The sequence below is a fragment of the Lissotriton helveticus genome, chromosome 10 (assembly GCF_964261635.1).
Source record: "Lissotriton helveticus chromosome 10, aLisHel1.1, whole genome shotgun sequence".
NCBI classification, from domain to species: Eukaryota; Metazoa; Chordata; class Amphibia; order Caudata; family Salamandridae; genus Lissotriton; species Lissotriton helveticus.
The window spans coordinates 136,006,678-136,025,446 of NC_136071.1; the positions used below are offsets into that span (position 1 = coordinate 136,006,678).

The 18,769-nt window shown below is 42.3% G+C and overlaps 1 protein-coding gene and 1 long non-coding RNA gene across 2 annotated transcripts in view; one reads left to right on the forward strand and one right to left on the reverse strand.

Annotated features, from left to right (window-relative positions):
- The window catches only part of LOC144786027 (uncharacterized), a 235,050-nt gene extending 223,985 nt beyond the window's left edge, over positions 1-11,065 (forward strand). Inside the window, exon 3 of the long non-coding RNA XR_013602077.1 lies at positions 9,771-11,065. This is a non-coding gene — a long non-coding RNA (uncharacterized LOC144786027). The remainder of the gene's footprint in view (positions 1-9,770) is intronic.
- The window catches only part of LOC144786025 (uncharacterized), a 302,339-nt gene that overhangs the window by 81,916 nt on the left and 201,654 nt on the right, over positions 1-18,769 (reverse strand). Inside the window, 1 exon segment of the mRNA XM_078664944.1 lies at positions 2,931-3,053. Coding sequence (XP_078521070.1) covers positions 2,931-3,024 — 94 coding nt within the window. The 5' untranslated portion in view covers positions 3,025-3,053.

Sequence of the window (18,769 nt, forward strand, 5' to 3'; positions counted from 1 at the left end):
TATCCGTCCCTCAAAGAGCAACTGGGCCTCGCCTATTGTGATGGTCCCTAAACCGGACGGGTCCACCCGGTTTTGTATGGACTTTCGGGCGTTAAATGCGATATCCTCCTTCGATGCATTTCCAATACCCAGAGTAGACGAGCTGATCGAGAGGATAGGTGAAGCTAAATACATCACCACCTTAGACCTGACTAAAGGCTACTGGCAGGTACCACTGCGTGAAAAAGATAGACACAAAACAGCGTTTTCCACCGATGATGGGCTGTTTGAGTTCACGGTATTACCTTTCGGGCTTCACGGAGCCCCTGCTACGTTCCAGAGACTGATGAATACGGTGTTGGCCCCTCACAACGGATACAGCTCGGTGTACTTAGATGACATCGTCATCTTTAGTACCACATGGAAAGACCACCTGGAACACATAGTCCTCATTTTAAAGGCCCTACAAAAAGCAGGCCTGCACATAAACTCAAAGAAGTCAAGGGCGGCTTTTTCCAAGGTGAAATATCTGGGGTTCATGTTAGGGGAAGGGGTTATCGCTCCTCAAGAAGAGAAGATAAAAGCAATTACTAGCACCCCGTTTCCGTCCACAAAGAAAGAACTTCGGGCTTTTTTAGGGCTGATAGGGTATTATAGGAGGTTCATCCTGAATTTTGCAGCTCTGGCCGCTCCTTTGACAGATCTCCTTAAAAACAACAACAAAAACAACATCGGGAAATACCCATCCCCAGAAGCCTGCAAGGCTTTCGAAGCCCTAAAACAAGCCATCACCTCAAGCCCGGTGCTGATTCCCCCGGACTTTGACAAACCCTTCTCTCTAGCAACAGATGCCTCGGATACTGGAATCGGAGCAGTTTTGTCGCAGACTGGCGAGGATGGGTTGGAACACCCCGTCCTCTTTATAAGCCGTAAACTACACCAAAGGGAATGTAAATACCCTACAGTGGAGAAGGAATGCTTGGCGATCCGCTGGGCTGTCGACAAGTTGCGATATTACCTTGAAGGAAAAACGTTCACTCTATACTCAGACCACGCTCCCCTGCAATGGATGCAGAGAAACATGACTCAGAACGCCAGGGTACTCAGGTGGTTTTTGTTTCTTCAGCCTTTTGCGTTCCAGATAGTACACAGAAAAGGGACTGAGAACGGCAACGCTGATTACCTGTCGAGGGTGCCCCTTCTCCCCGACCGGGAGAATCCAAGGGGGGAGGAGTGTAACAGGGTTGGGACGGGTGGCCGGGTCGACTGGTGGACACCTGATGATGCCTCCCCTTCTACCCTACAGTCGGAGTCACCGAGGGATGAATGGAAACCACGCCAAGGAAAATACGAGGAAACATCTGCAGGTTCCTTTAACTGGGCGGACATCGACGGAGACGAGGCCACGCCTACCACTGACGTGGACGCATCGGGATGGTTGAAAACAGGGGAAGCCCTGTATGCGGCGTGTGACGTCACCGACGGCTCGAGAGGAGAAGGCGAGGAGAATCCTACGAAGGAGAACGAAGAGGACGATAGGACCGGTTTACCGGATTGCGGAGGAGAGCCAGGAGGCCAACGACCCTGTGTTCCGCCGTGCCACACTCCCGAGGGAGGAGTGTGGCTTGCTCAGGCGGTCCCGAGAGAACATCACGTGTCCGGAACTCTGGAGAAAGAAGGCCTAAACACGGATAACCGGGAGTTCGCTAAAGAAAGACTTACTTACAGGACAAGACGCACAATCAAAATAAAGCCCAGTCTAATCCGATACTCTGGTCAGCCTCTTACTGTTGCGGTGCCTGTTCCACCTCTAGCAAGTGTCCCCAGCCCCTCGCCCCAGGTTACAATGTAACAGTTAAACTCAGCGCAAGAACCTTATTGATGTTGGGTAACAGGTAAATGGTACAAGTGCATAGCAGCAAAATGGAATATTCCATTTAACTAACGACACAGTGGGACATAGTATATCTTAATATTATACAAAATTAAAATCCCCTACACATACTTGCTGGAATATTCCATTTAACTACTCACACAGTGGGACATAGTATATCTTAATATTTATACTAAATGAAAATCCCCTACACATACTATGTGTCTACCCAACCCATCTTACTTGTAGACATGGGTAAAGACAATGGTTGTCTGAGGAGACACGTAAAAAGCAATAAAGCAAAGCAGTCTGAAAACCTAAGCATTTATTAAAAAAAGATTGGGATGATGGAATCTCTGCGTCGTTCAAGAGTTAATGGAATACGTTCAGGAGGACTAATATTACAGGTTTGTATGGATGTAGGTAAAGAAGTGTGGCATATGAATATAAAGCACCCAGGATAATTCTTTCTTGAGACAAAATGGGTCTTTGCTTAAGTTCACCTCACAATAGCAGCTATCTTCCGAATAATTAAACTACAATGGCTACACTTAATGAATTCCACGTTCATCATGATCCTCCACTAGATGAATACCTCCCGGATGTTGGAATAGTCATGTTTTTCTGGTTTCCAATATTTACGAATGTTGAAACGGCCAGTGTTTAGGGTGCTTTTTTGGTCCAGTCACGGCCCACCGGGCCAAAACAAAAAACACAGCAGGGACACTGGCCCTTTCAAACTGGCCCATCTTACAGTGCCAGACTGCCTGAAAGACCAAGATCAAACGTTTACCCACAAATCAAAACTGTAGTAACACTCAGCTGATATCAAATCATACTATAGCATTTTACCTCCCAACAGAGCCAGTGATTCCACGTCTTAGGTTATTCTAATCAATTTATTTTTGAGGAGTCATGTTTCCTGGAAGCTTCGGCCTAGATACTAGAAATTTTATAAAGAATTGTTTTGCAAGATTATTTCTTAGAAGTGAAAATTGCAGAACTTTATCTACCAACCCCCTCAGGCGGATTACAACAGGGACTGTGAAACCAGAACTGCAACATTTTAACTACTTACCACTAGAGCATCCACAGAGCATGAGGAGAAGGCAAAGCAACTTCTTGACGACCAGCCGTCCATCACTCAGCTGGTATTCAGTTGAGCACGACATTCTTTTCAAACATAATTTTCAGTCAATGGCTGAAAGATATAAAAAGAATTTATAGGTCAGACAGACATTTTCTAAGTTGTCAGTTCACATTGTGTAATAAATAACACCAAGTTAAACTCAGGTATCAGAAATGTCAGGTCATGAATTTGCGGATCAGAACTGACCTACCGGTCTAATGTGCACAACGATGTTTTAGGAAGCAGAGCACGCGTGACATAGTAAGTGCAGCAAGTGGCAGCCTGGGCAAGAAGCATGCATGACACAGAAATAAGCCCAATAATTCTGTGCTGCCCATGGGTAATGCAGCAACCTTTTCAACACATAGGAGTGTACCTTGGAAAACTAAGGTAAGGTGTACCTACTGCCAAACCTCCACTCAAGCTCCATATTCACAACACTACACACATTTTCCAATTTGCTGCAACACTGCAAATTTGTGTAAATTTCATCTATGTCTTTGCTTGTTTTATCCTTGACAGTGACATTGTGTAGCGCCCTGGAGTCAAACAGATAAATGAGTATATGTTGGGCTAAGAGAGCTGTACATTATATCAATTTATGCAGAAGTGCACAATGTCTGATGTACATGGACTTCCCATGATGTTTATGTTGCCTAATTGGCGCACTGAAAAGCATGTTGCATAACAAGAGATGCATGCACGTGACATGGATTATGTCAGACATCCTCTGGTTGTGTGTGGTTGCATGTGGTTTCTGGATCGTATGCTGGTTGCATGGGTAGACAGTCTTGGTCTTAGGTAAGACTAGATATGCAGGTTGAAGGCCATCCACGTGCATGGATTGGTCATAAGAAGACTGTGAAGGAAGTATCTTGGAGCAGCCTTGACCTCAGAGGTGCATCACATTATTGCTCCTGGTTGTTTACTGAAGCATGCTAAGTGGAATAAAAGCTGGTTAAATATGGTGATAGTTAAGCTCCTCCAGTGCTTCACTTACCATTTGGTGCTACTGCCAAAAAAACAGAATAAACCATTATACATAATACCATTATACATGATTGCTTTCCACTTAAGGAGGTAACTGCCCAGATATTCAGGTACAAGATAAATACATATATGGAAATCACTTCTAGCTATGGGCTGATTTCTGAATAAATCATTTGATCTTACTATTACTATGCATAATGACAGATGTGGGAGGAGGCCTGCTCAACTCCTTACTCTGGATTTGGATATGGAGTTGAATTGTAGGGTTCCAGTCAGCATTGGACAAATTTCTCAGAGCCTGGATGCTAGTGAAGACTCAGTGTGAATGGAAATGCCCAGATAAAGGTACAGTGTCATACAAGAAGTACACAGCATAACTATCTACACCACCGCTACCTATACTACAACTATTAATCCCTTTGAAGACCTGATTAATGAACCTCTACTATAAATTAACCGCCAGGAAACAGAGTAAGTACAATATGCACTTGTGCTGACACGCTACACCAGCGGTTCTTAACCTTTTTACTTCTTTAGAGCCCTACTAAGTCATTATTGGAACTTGGGGACCCAGGCCTAAACATATTCTATGATTTGAACCTGAAATGAGCTCTTTATTTAAATATACTTTATTAATTTTATGTATTAATTGTAATATTATTTGATTATTTTAAGCTAGTTGCAACCCCCCGCCCCCCAAGTAGGCCTTACAGACACCCAGGAGTCCTAGAACCACAGGTTAAGAGAAACTCTGCTACACCATTGACCAAGACACTGGTGTGCCCAAACACACATTTATGTGTTGCCTTCAAGACATCTATTGCAAACAAATATATACGTTGAATGCAGGTGGTTTGCAGCTGCACGCCTCAAGCTCCACAATGTTGTCTTCAACAGATGGTTACCATAGGCAGGGCTAAGCACACACACCTGCTCAACGTCAAGATACCCGGGTAGGTGACTGCGCTTTACAGATACACATGCAATTAATGCAAATTCCTTACTGTTATTGAGAGCGCTCCAAAGGAGTATAGTGAGCTGTAAACTCAGCTTGTGTAAGTTAAAGGGGTTCCAATAAAAAATACACACAAGTATTAGTTTTATAGAGAGTCATGAAAGTGGGCACACAGTTCAATGACCTTGCATTGTTGCAGATAAGCTACTTGCAAAAATTCACATGAATTTACAGAAGTAGAGGTGAAAACCTCCACCAGCTCCAGATTTCCAGGCGTACTCCTGGAAAATGTTTGTAAATTCCATTTCCACATGAGCAAATGCCTAATGTGGCTAGCAATTACAAATTACTTGATACAAATTGTATTTTGTTTCTGTCTGGGGGAGGGGGAAGAATATATTCAGCCATGCAGAAATTCCCTTTCCACCCTGGAAAAAAGTTTTACTCGTGCACTTATCAGGAATAGGTTATCAAACTTTGTCAGTATGGGAGAGATTCGGAAAGGACCTAGCTAATAACACTAAAAATGCAAATTCTTGTGGTGCACGCATTCCAGTCCTGTAGCGATCACTTCCTTTATACTTCCAACCCTTTTGAGTATATTGCTAACCCAAAAAAATAATTCTATTGGGCGGCGGGCACAAAAGCCGCCGAGGAAGTTTCATGTTGGTCGTGATGACAGATCAGACTTTTCTTTAAAGACATATTAGCTCATAGTCCGCTAGTAGTTACAGGCACCAAGGAGCTACTTTCAGCTTCTTCTACATGATTCAATAGGTTTATTTGTGTTGCAAATCTACTGCTAAGTGCTGTGGTGCACTCTCCACGCCCATCTTAAATTTGAAAGAAATTTTAAATACATATATTTAAGTGATAAGATGCGAACCATGGAAGGAACTTTACTAGGCCTGGATAAAACAAAAATCTACTAAAGAGAAATCTTGCATAATTCCCGATTGCTGGGTTTCACCCAACACACAATATATTTTATTTCCTTGTTTTCTTGTGTAAATTTCCCCCTAGTAATGCGGTATGAGCATATCGGAAGAAACTGATGCCCATCATGGCCGCAGACCTTTTCTGCTCGAGCCTGGTGCCTCTGGGTATCTTTCCTAACAAGCATTGGCATAGTCGATAGGTCTCGCTTTTGGGACCTTATAAGTATTTAGTTATGCAGCACAATATCCTTGGTGCAACAACATCAACTGTTGCATGGCTAAACACTTATAAGGGCCCAAAAGCGAGACCTATTGGCTATGCCATGCTTGTTTACATAGTGACTGTTGAGTATCAGCTACGTCCTACTCCCAAATAGACTGCTAGCATGTCAACCGACCAGAGTGAGAGAGAGATTTAGAGAGAGAGATATTTAGAGAGAGAGAGAGAGAGAGAAAAATTTAGAGAGAGAGGTTTAGAGAGAGATTTAGAGAGAGAGAGATACATGTAAATTATATTTAAAAAAATAATAATTTATTAAGAAGAAAAATAATCAGTGGGAAGGGAAGAGACTGAAAAGCAACAGTGAAGAGCCAGGGAGTGGTGGACGAAAAGCAATGGAGAGGAGGGGTGGCAGAGCAACGGAGAACTGGTGGGAGGAAAAAAGCAACAGAAGAGCAGAGGAGAGTGACGGAGCAAGAGAAAGAAGCAACACGCAGGTGCAGCAAGGTCGCGGAGCTGGGGGAAGGGGAATTTAAAAGCAACAGAAAAATGGGTAGTGGTGAGGGCAAAAACACAAAAAGCTGGTAGGGAGGGGCAAACGCCCAATCTGTCCACTCCAAACAACGCTCCCTCCAGATACTTTGCTGCAGAACTAACAGGAAACATTTAAAAAGCAAAATATAAAGTTACATTTCCAGAAGGATGTAAAACTGGAGGAAGTGCATTGTATTCGTTATTTGAATTTACTTATTTTAGGAAGAAAGCTAATTAAGATGCAACACTGCAATGAAACACATAATAGTGTTATCCAAAATCATTAACTTAACCCTTCATCCTTCCAAAGGGAGTAAATGTAGAGCCCCAAATTAGGGAACAGTGACATCTGTTAATTTTATAGCAATTAGAAATGCCAGAAGTGTGGTATTTACCACTACAGATAAAAGCAAGTTATTTTTTCTTAGTTTGTTTTTAAGTGCTGTGCAGAAAGTTAGGAATTGCCTCCAAGTCGGAAGAAAATAAACGTAACCACTATTAAGTTACTGTACCGGACCTGATCGGGCGAGACAACCTCTTACAGCCGGCTTCACTTTTCACTGCCAGATCCGCGAATAAATCAGTTTTGGCCATAAGAAATACTCCAACCCCTACAATCAGCATAGCACCCGCCACCTGACGAGACGAGTGATGGTTGCAGACCTAATTTTAAGGAACCTCTGAGGCACTTGCGGGTTGCGGTGTGGAATCAACAACAAATGAGTACTCTGGGATTCTGTATATTGCACTAAGATTGGCTGAGACTTCTCCAATGTTCCAATCCTAGGCCACCTTACAGTTCGCGAGTCCCTCCCCTTCCATAAGATTCCGATAATATGTTCAGCCATATGGTTTGGCTGTATTGCGACCCGGAAGTACTGATATCACGAAGAAGTGTTGTTGATAAAAGATCCACAACGGGCAGCGGAGACTGGACTGAATTTACAAACGGTCATTAGAAGTAACTGACAGGTTGTCACGTCACCTTACTCGTCATCAAAAATCAACTTTAAACTGAAATATATTTGTTATAGTGAGTTAATGAAGATATATCAGGGCTATAGAGATATGATACGTTTATGTGACCATAGATGATCCGAGCTAGTGTGTATTCATACTTTAACGTGAGTAGTTACAGCAATTTACACTGTAACGTATTCCTTGGAGTTAAGGCTGGTGCTGCCACTTCAGCTGGCGAAAGAAACAGTGTCTGTCTGCAGAGTATTCCAGGTTAAACGTTTCCTGAGACATTGTGCTTCAGCAGTGAATTTCTAGCTACTCAATTTACTTACCGGACAATTAGCGATGGGAACAAGCCGCACTGCCATGGAACTGACGCAGCCGCGCAGCCGTAAAAGTGACCACGGCTGTAAGAGTGCCCGCGAGATGGCGCCTGTGCTCGTAAGCGTGCGCCCTCACTCGTAACCGCAAGCTCTAGGCACCACCAAATGCGTGTGGTAGCATTTTCTGATGTCCTTACTAAAAGTCTCGCCAGAGCAGCGCATGCACTGACTCAGGCAAGACCTAAAAACTGTATGCAAGGTTACATTTGGGGTTTACTTAGTCTACACCGATGTCCATGAGAAAAACGTTACTGGGTGGGTGAAAACATGCAGCTTTTACCAATATATTCCATTAAATGGGCTACAAATTTGGTATTACTCCTAAAGGCGGTAGTAGACAATGAGCAGGTGTATGCGATACATGGGTGATAGACTGGTTGGTATTTTTATATATTTAGAATTCATTTGACAAAGTAGGACGGCGTAGGTGATGGAGCTCTTGAGAATGCTATACTGTCTGATTATTTTATTTTCCTGTCCCAGTGGGAAAGAGCATTTATCAAGGATTCAGTGATGTATTGTAGATGATATCAACATTGTAGTCTTATACCGGATTATAAATTGTGTTGTGGAGCACACACAGATGTCGGCCTGCTTGTATCAGAACAGAAGCGCGTTTCATTGTTCTGTATCTTTTAATTTGTCTGTTTTTCTCTATTCATTGGGGGAGGTGGATTGTCAAAAAGCTTGTGTCCTCAAGAAAGATTAGGTCCTTGTTGAGCTAAACTATATTTTAGAACTCCATCAGGCTGGTATAGGTTCTTTCAAATGTTTCCAATCAGGAAATAGCCACCCAGGCAGATGTAGGTCAACAGTTTCCAATTTCTGCTTTTTTTAGTAATTGGGAGATATTTTACTTTAGATAGGAGGTCTATAGTGCAGGACTAGCTCCAAGATGCAGGGGAGAGAAAACTTTTACTGAATCTATATCACCCCAAATATGTAGTAATGTGCATTTTACAGTGCAGAGAATGGTGTCTGTATGAATCATCAGGATGCTGATAGACAGAACAGTATAAAGACTTTTTTTATAGATTTATACAGCACCTATTTACAAGTTGAGTACATGTAGACAAAGTAATTTGCCCAGAATCAAATGATTTTTGATCAAGTGTTAACACTGGGATTCAACCCCATATCTCCAGGCTCCAAGGTTTGCTATTGGACCACATCACATCTCTTCAGTTTTATTGCTAATATTTATAAACTCTGATGTCACTGCTATGATGCCACTCAGCCATCTTATTCTAGGAGTCTTGAGATGCAAATTTCATAGTTGTCAAGAGGCGATTGGTAGGTAGCGATGTTTGATAGATCTGCTGTTCATGCTATGATTATCTGAAAGAATATGTTGCCGTGTTAGCGTTCAAATACTCATGAGAGTCCCCAAATTGTACACTATCCGGTGCAAGCAGCATGAGTTTCCAACTGGATATAAAATGGTGATGATTCTGTTGCAAGGAGTGACAAGTCTAGCCTTTTATTCGATTATTGTGCTGGAAATAATCAATGCTCCCGTTTTCAGCCTTAGCCAAGACCTTTTGAATTTTCTAAAACAACATGTATAATATACTTACTTAAAAGGGCTTTCAGCCACCTCTCTTCATCCATTGGTCTGTTGTTATGTCATTCATATTTTTCTTCCTCCATCTACATCATACAGCATGGGGCAATGGGTCTGCCTACTTCAGCCACTGGTTATTTTTACTTTGAGTGCCTGCATTTTGCTCTTTCGCAAGAAGTACATCTACGCACAAGATAGTTGCCTTCAGTGCTAATGTTTTTTTTTTTACTTTGTCATTTATTTAGTGTTTCCTGATGTGATAGCAGCCCACCTTTGAAGAGAGCACAAGGCACATTCCAGCGGTATCAGTTCTTGGCTCCTGTAGTTGCTGTTGTAAATTCCTTTTGGAATGACCTTTGTTTATCTGACCACTGCATTTGCACTATAACATACTGTGTTCCAGAACTCAGTATTATAAATGGTTCCTTATTAAACTTTGCCCATGAAGAACCCCAAACTTTGTGTTTAATTTGTAGCACACTTGTAACACTTTTATTTAACCATAGATAAGGTGTAATTTGGGTTTTATTATCCAATTTTTATACTGTGTACCCTCTTTCCTTGCTTCTTTCCATCTTATTTCTTTCATTTTACTTACCCTTTCCTTCTGTCCTTTGTCTTTATTGTCATTTTCCTTCTTTCATTCCATCTTTAATATTTGTCGTCTTTCTTTGCCTTTCTGCCTTCTTTCCATTTATTTTTCTGGTCAATCTTTTTTGCCATTTATTTTTTCTTTCCTTTTTGCTTTCCTTCTACCTGTTGCTTTCCCTCTTTCTCTTTTTTGTTTTGTTTTCTCCTTTCTTTTAGCCTTTTCATTTTTACCTTCCTTCTTTTTGCCTTCTTTCCTTTCTTTCCTCCTTACTTTCTTGCCTTCTCTTTTTCCTTCATTGCATCTTTCTTTCCTTCTCTGTTCCTTTCTTTTTTTGCCCTTTCCATCTGTTTTCCTTCTTTCTTCCTTTCTTTTTTTGCCCTCTCCTTTTTTCTTTTCTTTCCATTTTTCCTTCCCGTTTTCTTTTTTGCCTTCTTGCTTTTCTTTTTGTCTTTTTCTTTATTGCTTCTTTCCTTTTTCTTTCCTGATTTCTTTCCCACTCATATTCTTTCTTTCCTGAATTCATTTTTTCCTTTCCTGTTTCCTTTCTTTCTTTTTGCGTTATTTCCTTTTTTCTTACTTTCTTTACTTCTTTCTTTTGTCTTCTTTCTTACTTTCATTCCTCCTCTCATCTGTTCCATTGTTATTTTTTTCTGCTTGACTTCTTTCCCTTTTTTTCTTCTTCGTCTTTTTTCCTGTTTTCTTTCCTTCTTTATTTCTTTGTTTTCTTTCCTTTTTTTTTTCATTCTTCCTTCTTGCATTCCTTCCCTTTTGTCTTCCATCCTTCCCACCTTCATTTTTTGCCTATTTTTCATTCCTTTTTTTACCTTCCTCCTTTCTTTCTTCCCTTTATCCCCAACATGATTACTTACAGGGGTTTTCTGCCAGCCTTCACCCATTAGTCTGTGATTGAATCATTCACATGTTTCTTCCACCAAGTCCAGCATCCATCAAGGGGCAATCAGTCAGAGCCCCTCAGCCACTGACTAACTTCACTCGGAGTTATGGCATGCTGACCTTTCACAAGGAGCACCTACACACACAAAGTATTTCCTTTCAGCACCAGTGAGAAGTAAACTAAATTGTACTTTTTTAGACCAAAAAACATTTAGCCAATGCCTTTTTGTTTTAATTTGATGAGAGCCCTGCAGCCTCCCGAACAATAAAGTTCTGCATTGTAAAAATCAAGAAAAAAAGAAGAATTGCCTAAAGGCTGGTGACCAATGCTAGTAAATTAAAACCAATTTTCAGTTGCAAAAAGCAAAGATGAAAATCATTTTCACACGCTACACACACCTTCATCTTACTCAGGGCCACTTAAATTATGCGGCATGAGAGGGCCAAATTATGCAGCAGTGATGGAGTAAATTCTGCGGAAAGAAAAGGCAAATTATGCAGCAAACCGCTACACATTTTGTAATAGTTTTATTTCGTCATTTTCAATTTTGCAACACTCTCTGGGCATTGGTCGCACCTCATTAGTACCAGTTTAACACCCAAATATATAAATAAACAACATAAGGGTGGCCAATCTAGCTTTGGAAAGGTCCTTCCACTGCGTGGCAACATGTGTGGTCACATTTTGTGTAACTTTTGAATCATTTGAGCTAGAAACCATGTTTTTTTGTTAAAATCCGCAGATTATGCAGATTATGTGCCAAGTATGGCAAATCTATAAGTAATCAGAAATCGTTGTGGCCACACAATCGCGTAATTCCAGTGAACCTGATCTTATTCCATCTAAATTGTTTTAAGACGTTATATCCTGTTTGACAGTTTTTTTTAATTATTATTTGGGAATGTTTTAATTAACTGCATAGCAAAGATATTCAGGTAGTCTACAGCTGTGATCTGGAAGTAAGAACTATTCACTGTTGTGTACATGTGTGCTTCATGAAACATGCAATTTGGGCTATTTTTTCATTCTGAACCAATGTTCAAAACATTTCCAGAAATTATATTTATTTATCTAGTGGTCCTACAAAGCACTGCATATCATGTTTCAGCCACTTCATAGTGCTATGGATTTGAACGAAAGTCTGAATCAGGACCTGATGCGGAAGTTAAGAGTACAATCAGTATAGCTGGACTAGTTACCAGAAATGTTATATTTGTGGCACTTGTTCTGGGCTGAGTGCCATTATGCATGAGGTGCAACAGTTTGGTTTCCAGATCATCCTGTACCTGGTTCTGTCATCAGGTTGGGGTTCATGGTATTCCACACTTGGCACCCTGGTCTCCAATAGACTTGCCTCAGTTTCAGCTGCTTTAAGGCTTGCTGGCTCATTTAGTGTGCAGTCAATGACAGTGCCACATACCACAGACCTTTGCTCCTGAAAGTGGTGTGCAGAGACCACTGAGCGGATACGGTCATCTACTGGGAGCCAATGAAATGTCTCTATGAACGTTTTTGTATGGTTGCCCTTTTAAAGGATCACACATGTACTTATTGATGTGGTTTTCAAATGAATGCAACTGTATGACTAACTCGCAACCTATTCCTCCTATGTGCTTACTTCAAATGGAACCTTAGTGAAGAAAACAAAATGCTATCTGCCTCTAAAGATGACAATGGTTTTTTTTTACTAAGCAAGAACAATTACCAGGCAGGTAATCCAGCCCTAAATTAATACAGTATTCCTTAGGTCAAAGTACCATAACCAACCACCAACTACTTAGGAAAAACAAAAAGTGTATTCAAAACCAATAAGGGGCGCACTTTTCATAGAGCAAGACTGAGGATGAGGTAAGAATATAGTTTAATTTAATTAATTTAATTTAATTTCTTGTATCGCGCAGGACTCGACCCCGTAAGGGGTATCTCCGCGCTTTGTTCGCCGTGGATAACAGACTTCAGTGCTTCTGCGGGAAAGCTATAGAGGAATTATATTTCTTGAAACAGAGGTGGTTGGTTAGTTAAAAGGAGGTGCTGAATTACTCCTGCAAAAAACAAAGACTGTTCCAGTAATTGGGTGTGAGCAGCAAAATATGAATTTGCTTTGGATGATACAAATCTTTGCCTTAGTCCTGCTTACACCTGACTGCCACCAGCAGTCCAACCACCCTGTTCCCGATTGTCAAAAGACTGCGAGAATGCTGCAGGGGTCATTGAAGCTTATCTCTGGTGAGAACTTCTGCAAACAGCAGTGAAACAGCTCAAATATTTATGGATCAAATACAGGGTTTGGACTAAGTGGTTTTAAGTTTGCTTCATCAAATTCACCCATCCCTCTCTTTTAAACAAACATGGAGCAGTTCAAACTCAGGTGGCGCTTTCTGGGAGCGTGGGGTGGACGTGTTTCTGGTGTGTACCACTGTGGTGTTTTCCTTTGGGGCCTTTATGAGCAAATGCAGGAGGGAGAGACCAGGCTAAGACTTCATTCATGAGAAGCAGTCCAGAGAATCACCAGAGGCCACTGAATTTGTAGAAGCCCCCACCACGGGGAGAATCAGCGTGTCCAAGATGGTGCCACCCATTGTAGAGAGAAGCCAGGTCTAGTAGTGATATTGGCAAGAAGGGGCCCTCTTTGGTGCCATTGACTAAGTAGGTGAGATGGAGGAGGGGACAAGAACAAATGGGGAAGCAACGCAGCGCGCTCAATAGTGTCTTGATCAGTGATGGAAGCTACTGAAGAGAGAAACACCTGAACGAAGAGGGGAGTTGGGCTGTCGTGCTTGGGTGTGCCCTAGTTAATGGCACCTGAAAATTACTTCACACTGGTAGACCACAGAGATTGTGTGAAGTGACTATTAACCTGATCAGGCCTACTATGATGTTCTTTTCCTTTAAGGGTAAGCCAACAGCAAGATACACCCCAAGGAGGATAAGGGTAAGGGCAGACAATCTGGCCCGAAGGTGCACCAAAGGCTAGCCCACTTGCCCCTGTCAATGCCAGGACTGCATCCAGCGTCAAGAACTCTGATTAACCCCCTACCCACAGCTTCCCTGCTGTGCTCCTCCATGCTCTCAGCCAACACATCACGAAAGGAGTGTTCACATGCCCCTCTTGCATGTTCTAATGCACTCTCTCACACCCTTCATCCACCACTCCCGCATGAACACCACCTAGCGCCCCACTCGCCCACACTCACACAAACCAGCTACCCACTCACACAGGCCAAACACCACACACACAAAAAAGCCACACTTGCATGCATGCATGCTCTACAACACCAGCTTGCTCATCAAACATGCCATGGAGATATTGGACCTACTGCATGATCACACTCAGGATCTACTCTTCCTTACGAAAACATGGCTAAACCCAACCTCTGCACAGATGCAGAATAAGTCAAGACACCACAGATAAATACATCTTTAAATCAACCCTAAGATGCACCACCAGCAGACAAAGAGCACCAAGGGCACACCTCTTGCACATTATATCAACACTGGCACTAACAGTAACAAGGAATTCTTTGCCATCATCAAATATTTCACCATGCCTCCTGCTGCTTTCAACAAAATCACCCCCTTGCAATTCTTCTGCAACAAAATCACCTCCATATATGCCAACTTTGACCCTCAACAAGACCCAGTCATCATTGCAACTCAACTTCCCATCACAGCCGAAGAATGAACCCTGATTTTATGGCCCATCATCGAAATCGCTGCTACCATGAACATCATCCAACCAAGGACCCCATCTGACAATTGCCCTGACCACGTCTTAACGAAAGGACTCCTACCTATCAGGGAAGCACAAACACCTTCAACATCTTCATCGACTCAGCCAAATTCTCAGAAAACTGGAAACTTGTCTTCATCACGCCCCTGCTCAAGAAACCATCAGCTGACCCAGCCATGATTTCCAGCTACAGACTAATCACTCTCCCACCATAGGCGGCAAAGGTCTTAGAGAAACTAATTAACCAATGCCTCATTAACCACCTTAGCAACCACCAGCTCCTCCATGCCTTGCAGCCTGGATTCAGCCCCAACCACAGTAAAGAAACAGCACTCATCAACGCCACAGACAACATCGGCATGATTCATGACAGAGGAGACACTTCAGCACTCTTCTGGACCTCTCTGCAGCATTTGATACAGTCTTACGTCCCCCTCATCAGGTGCTTGCACAAGAATGGCATTCAATGACCAGCTCTACACTGGATGTGCTCCTTCTTTATGGATAGAACATAAGATGTAAACCTTTGACTATTTTGAAGCCTACAAACTCATCTGTGAAGCGCTTCATGGTTCATCGCTCAGCCCCACACTTTTCAACGCATACATGATCCCCTTGGCCAACATCATCCATGCACACACCATCAATATCTGTTCTACAACAACGACACGCAACTCATACTCTTACCTACTCTGACAAGACCCCCAATACAAGAAAAGTTTACCTCCTGTATGACCAAAATCACTAACCGGATAAAAGCCAACTGTCTCAAGATCAACACCAACAAGACAGAAGTAGTGATCATCTGGAAGAACACCTCATCATGGGACTCCAACTGGTGGCTGGCTGAACTCGGACTCACACCCAGCACCCACGCCAGGAACCTCAGAATAAATCACAGACAGAAAACTGGACATGACTGCTCGAGTCAATGTCGTCACTGCATCCTGCTTCCAGACCCTGAAGATGCTAAGGAAGTTCTTCAAATGGCCCCAAGTAATACTAAAAAAGCCTCCAGCATGTTGGAATACAAAAACCCCCTCTTCTCCAGAATCACAAAGCAACTCACTAGAAGACTACAAACCATCCAGAACTTGGCAGCAAGACCCATCCTCAACCTCCAACACAGAACTCACATCACACCACCCCTTATGGAGCTTTACTAGCATGTGTGCATTTCCAACTCTTCACAGACACATTCAAGGAACTACAAAATGTAGGTCCCACCTATCTGAACAGTTGCAGCTTCTTCCATCAACTTCCCAGTCATATCTGCTCTGCAGGACTTGTCTACTTGCACACATTCTACGCATAAACACAACCAGATCAGGAGGATGGCTAGTCTCTTACATCGTTTCGAAAGCATGGAACAACCTCCACACCACATCCAAGCCTGCTCCGCTCTTCTTAACCCCTTCCATGCTCATGACGAGCTCAGCTCGTCATGCAGTACACTGCTCGTGTGCTTATGACGAGCTGAGCACAACATGTGGCCTGGAGAGGTCTGTTGTGGGCCTTCAGGCGTCCACAAAGTCTTTTCAAGACTTGAAATTGTGTGCTGTATCGGACATAAGAGTTGGAATCACAGCTTCAAATTTTGGAAGATACTGGAGGGGCTACCAACATCACATATTGGGATTTCCATTTCATGGGTGGGGAGTGGAAGTGGCGTGTCCCTGTATTCTGAAATACAGCCATTTATAGATAAAAGGGCTATGTTGGCTCTTCCCTTACTGTCAGTGAGAGTGAGGAGAACATTCAGATGCAAAAGAAGACAAGGGGAGCCTGAGCTACCATCACTGACAAGACAGTACAGTGACACCTGCAGAAGCTGGTTGGAAGAGGTTGGCCTTCTCAAATGGAGGGGAACTCTTGCTCATTCCTGATTAAAGCCACGGGACCTTGAGTTGTAGGCAAAATTTGACGTTGATAAAAAAATAGTTGGATATAGTTTGACAACATTGTTGTGGCACTGTGTCAAATTAAAGGTAGTGACTGAGTGGAGGCACCATGTCTTTACACAGCAGGAGGCGGCCTCACGAGCACAAGTCATTAGAGAGGACAATGTTCGAGAGAACTCAGTCTGTTGTAGCGCCTAGATGACTGATGGTGTCACCAGAAAGGCTATAGTAGCAAGAGAGGACTACCAGGTATCAGGGTTTTATAGTTCGAGTTTAATAGCTCGACAAATGTCTAGAATTCGATGGTGTGTGTAATGCTGTGTGATAAGTAAAATGTGCGTATTTTGCAAAGTGTAAAGAATAAAAAATAAAAAAAGACATCACAAAGCATTTAATTTTCTATCCGTGTTTTCATTAGGGGTGGTCTTAGAATTTCTTTAGCAACTTTATCGAAAGTAAAGGGCAAATTTTGCAGCTTAGAAATAAGACCGCAGGGTTTTTGCTTTGATCCTTCCATGTGGCAATTACGACCTTTCTAACTACTTGCTTAACCCATACACTTATGTGGCATGAACAAAATGGCTTTGCATGTGTAATACTATGTAGAAAAATGTTAGTATTCTGCTTTGCTAAACCACTGTGCAAAGAAAAGTTTAGCAAAAACTGAGCTTGCCAAAAAAAAAAGTCTGCGGACGTCTTCAAGCTTCGATTAAAGGGAAAACTATCTCTGTGAGCAAAAAAAACTGCACTGGGAATAAGCTCCGTCACATCATAATAAACATTTTAGGGCATCTGCGAGTGCACTTCGCAGTTTTTTCCCCCACTTCACCTGTGCTGCCCCCTTGAATGCCCTCACAGTTGCAAGTACAAAACCTCAGTTGAAAAGCCCTATGCTGGTGTAGGCGAGCCTTTACTACTTTATTTTTAGCAACTGAAAGACAAATGAATATATTATATTACTGTAAATGTTTTACCGCTGTTTGGACTTCGGACTGGGTTTGTACAATGGCATTTTCTTAAATAAACACCCAGGTTGTTGCTTGCTCTGAAACCTGTCAACTAGGAAAAAAGATGGCTTTGTCCATTGGGACAAGTAGATTTTTGTCAGCCAATGTTATCAAGAGAAAAAATAAAAAAAATCAAGATTGCAGAATAAATTTGCATTGAAGCCTTCCGTCAGCACGCGGAACAAAGAGTCATTCTTTAGGCAGTCATTGTAAAATGTGTTGTAAAATGTGTTTTACCTACAGCATTTACCTTGTTCAGCCTTGTGGTTGAAGTGCCCGTAAAAAATAAACTTCTCTTTGAAAGCATGTACGTCAATGACGGCACCATTGGCCCCGCCTTTGCCAGGGTTCAAGAAGGCAGCATCAGGAACAACAAAAAGTAATCCGGGTTTTAAGAGCCATGTTTGCTTTCTTGGCGTTCCCCTAGCCCATGCCAAGCAAATACAAGAATGTTGAGGAGCCAAGGGTGTGGCCAAGAGTCAAACCCGTGACGTCACTGACAGTTAAATGCTGTATGAGGTCGCCTCCTGTGATGTCATCGAGGGTCAAAGGTTAAGTGATGGCACTTCTGCTACCTTTGGTATTGTTGAAGACTGCTAACAATGGAGGAATTTCAAACAGCCTTGAAAATGTTCTATGCAGTTGGATACACAAATACCTCACCTTTGAAGCAGGTCTGCCAAAAATGGTATGGATGTAGGCTAATCTTAACGTTTTAGAACTCTGCTACGTCAGAGAGGAAGCCTTTTTTTGGGGGGGAAAATGCCGAGGCCTATTAACATGAAAGCAGTGGAAAACATCAGTATGGCCACCCGCGTGTCAAAAGTTTTTAATAGTTTCAAGAAAGTCTTGGGGTTGGCCAAGAGAATACACTAAAACATACGGTTTCCCATCAAATTATGCTGCAGCGCTCAGTTTAGAAAAACTAAAATAAGTGGTATTCAGTTGACAGGCCAACTAACTTGTGGTCACAACAGTTCATCTGGAATACATATCTTGTATTTTTCGGGCAATTTGATTCAAGTAAATACATTTAAATAAATTTACTCAAAGTGCCAATTCACGAGACTACCCTGTGATGTTAATATGTGAAAAAGGAATTCAGAGCGACTGCACGCA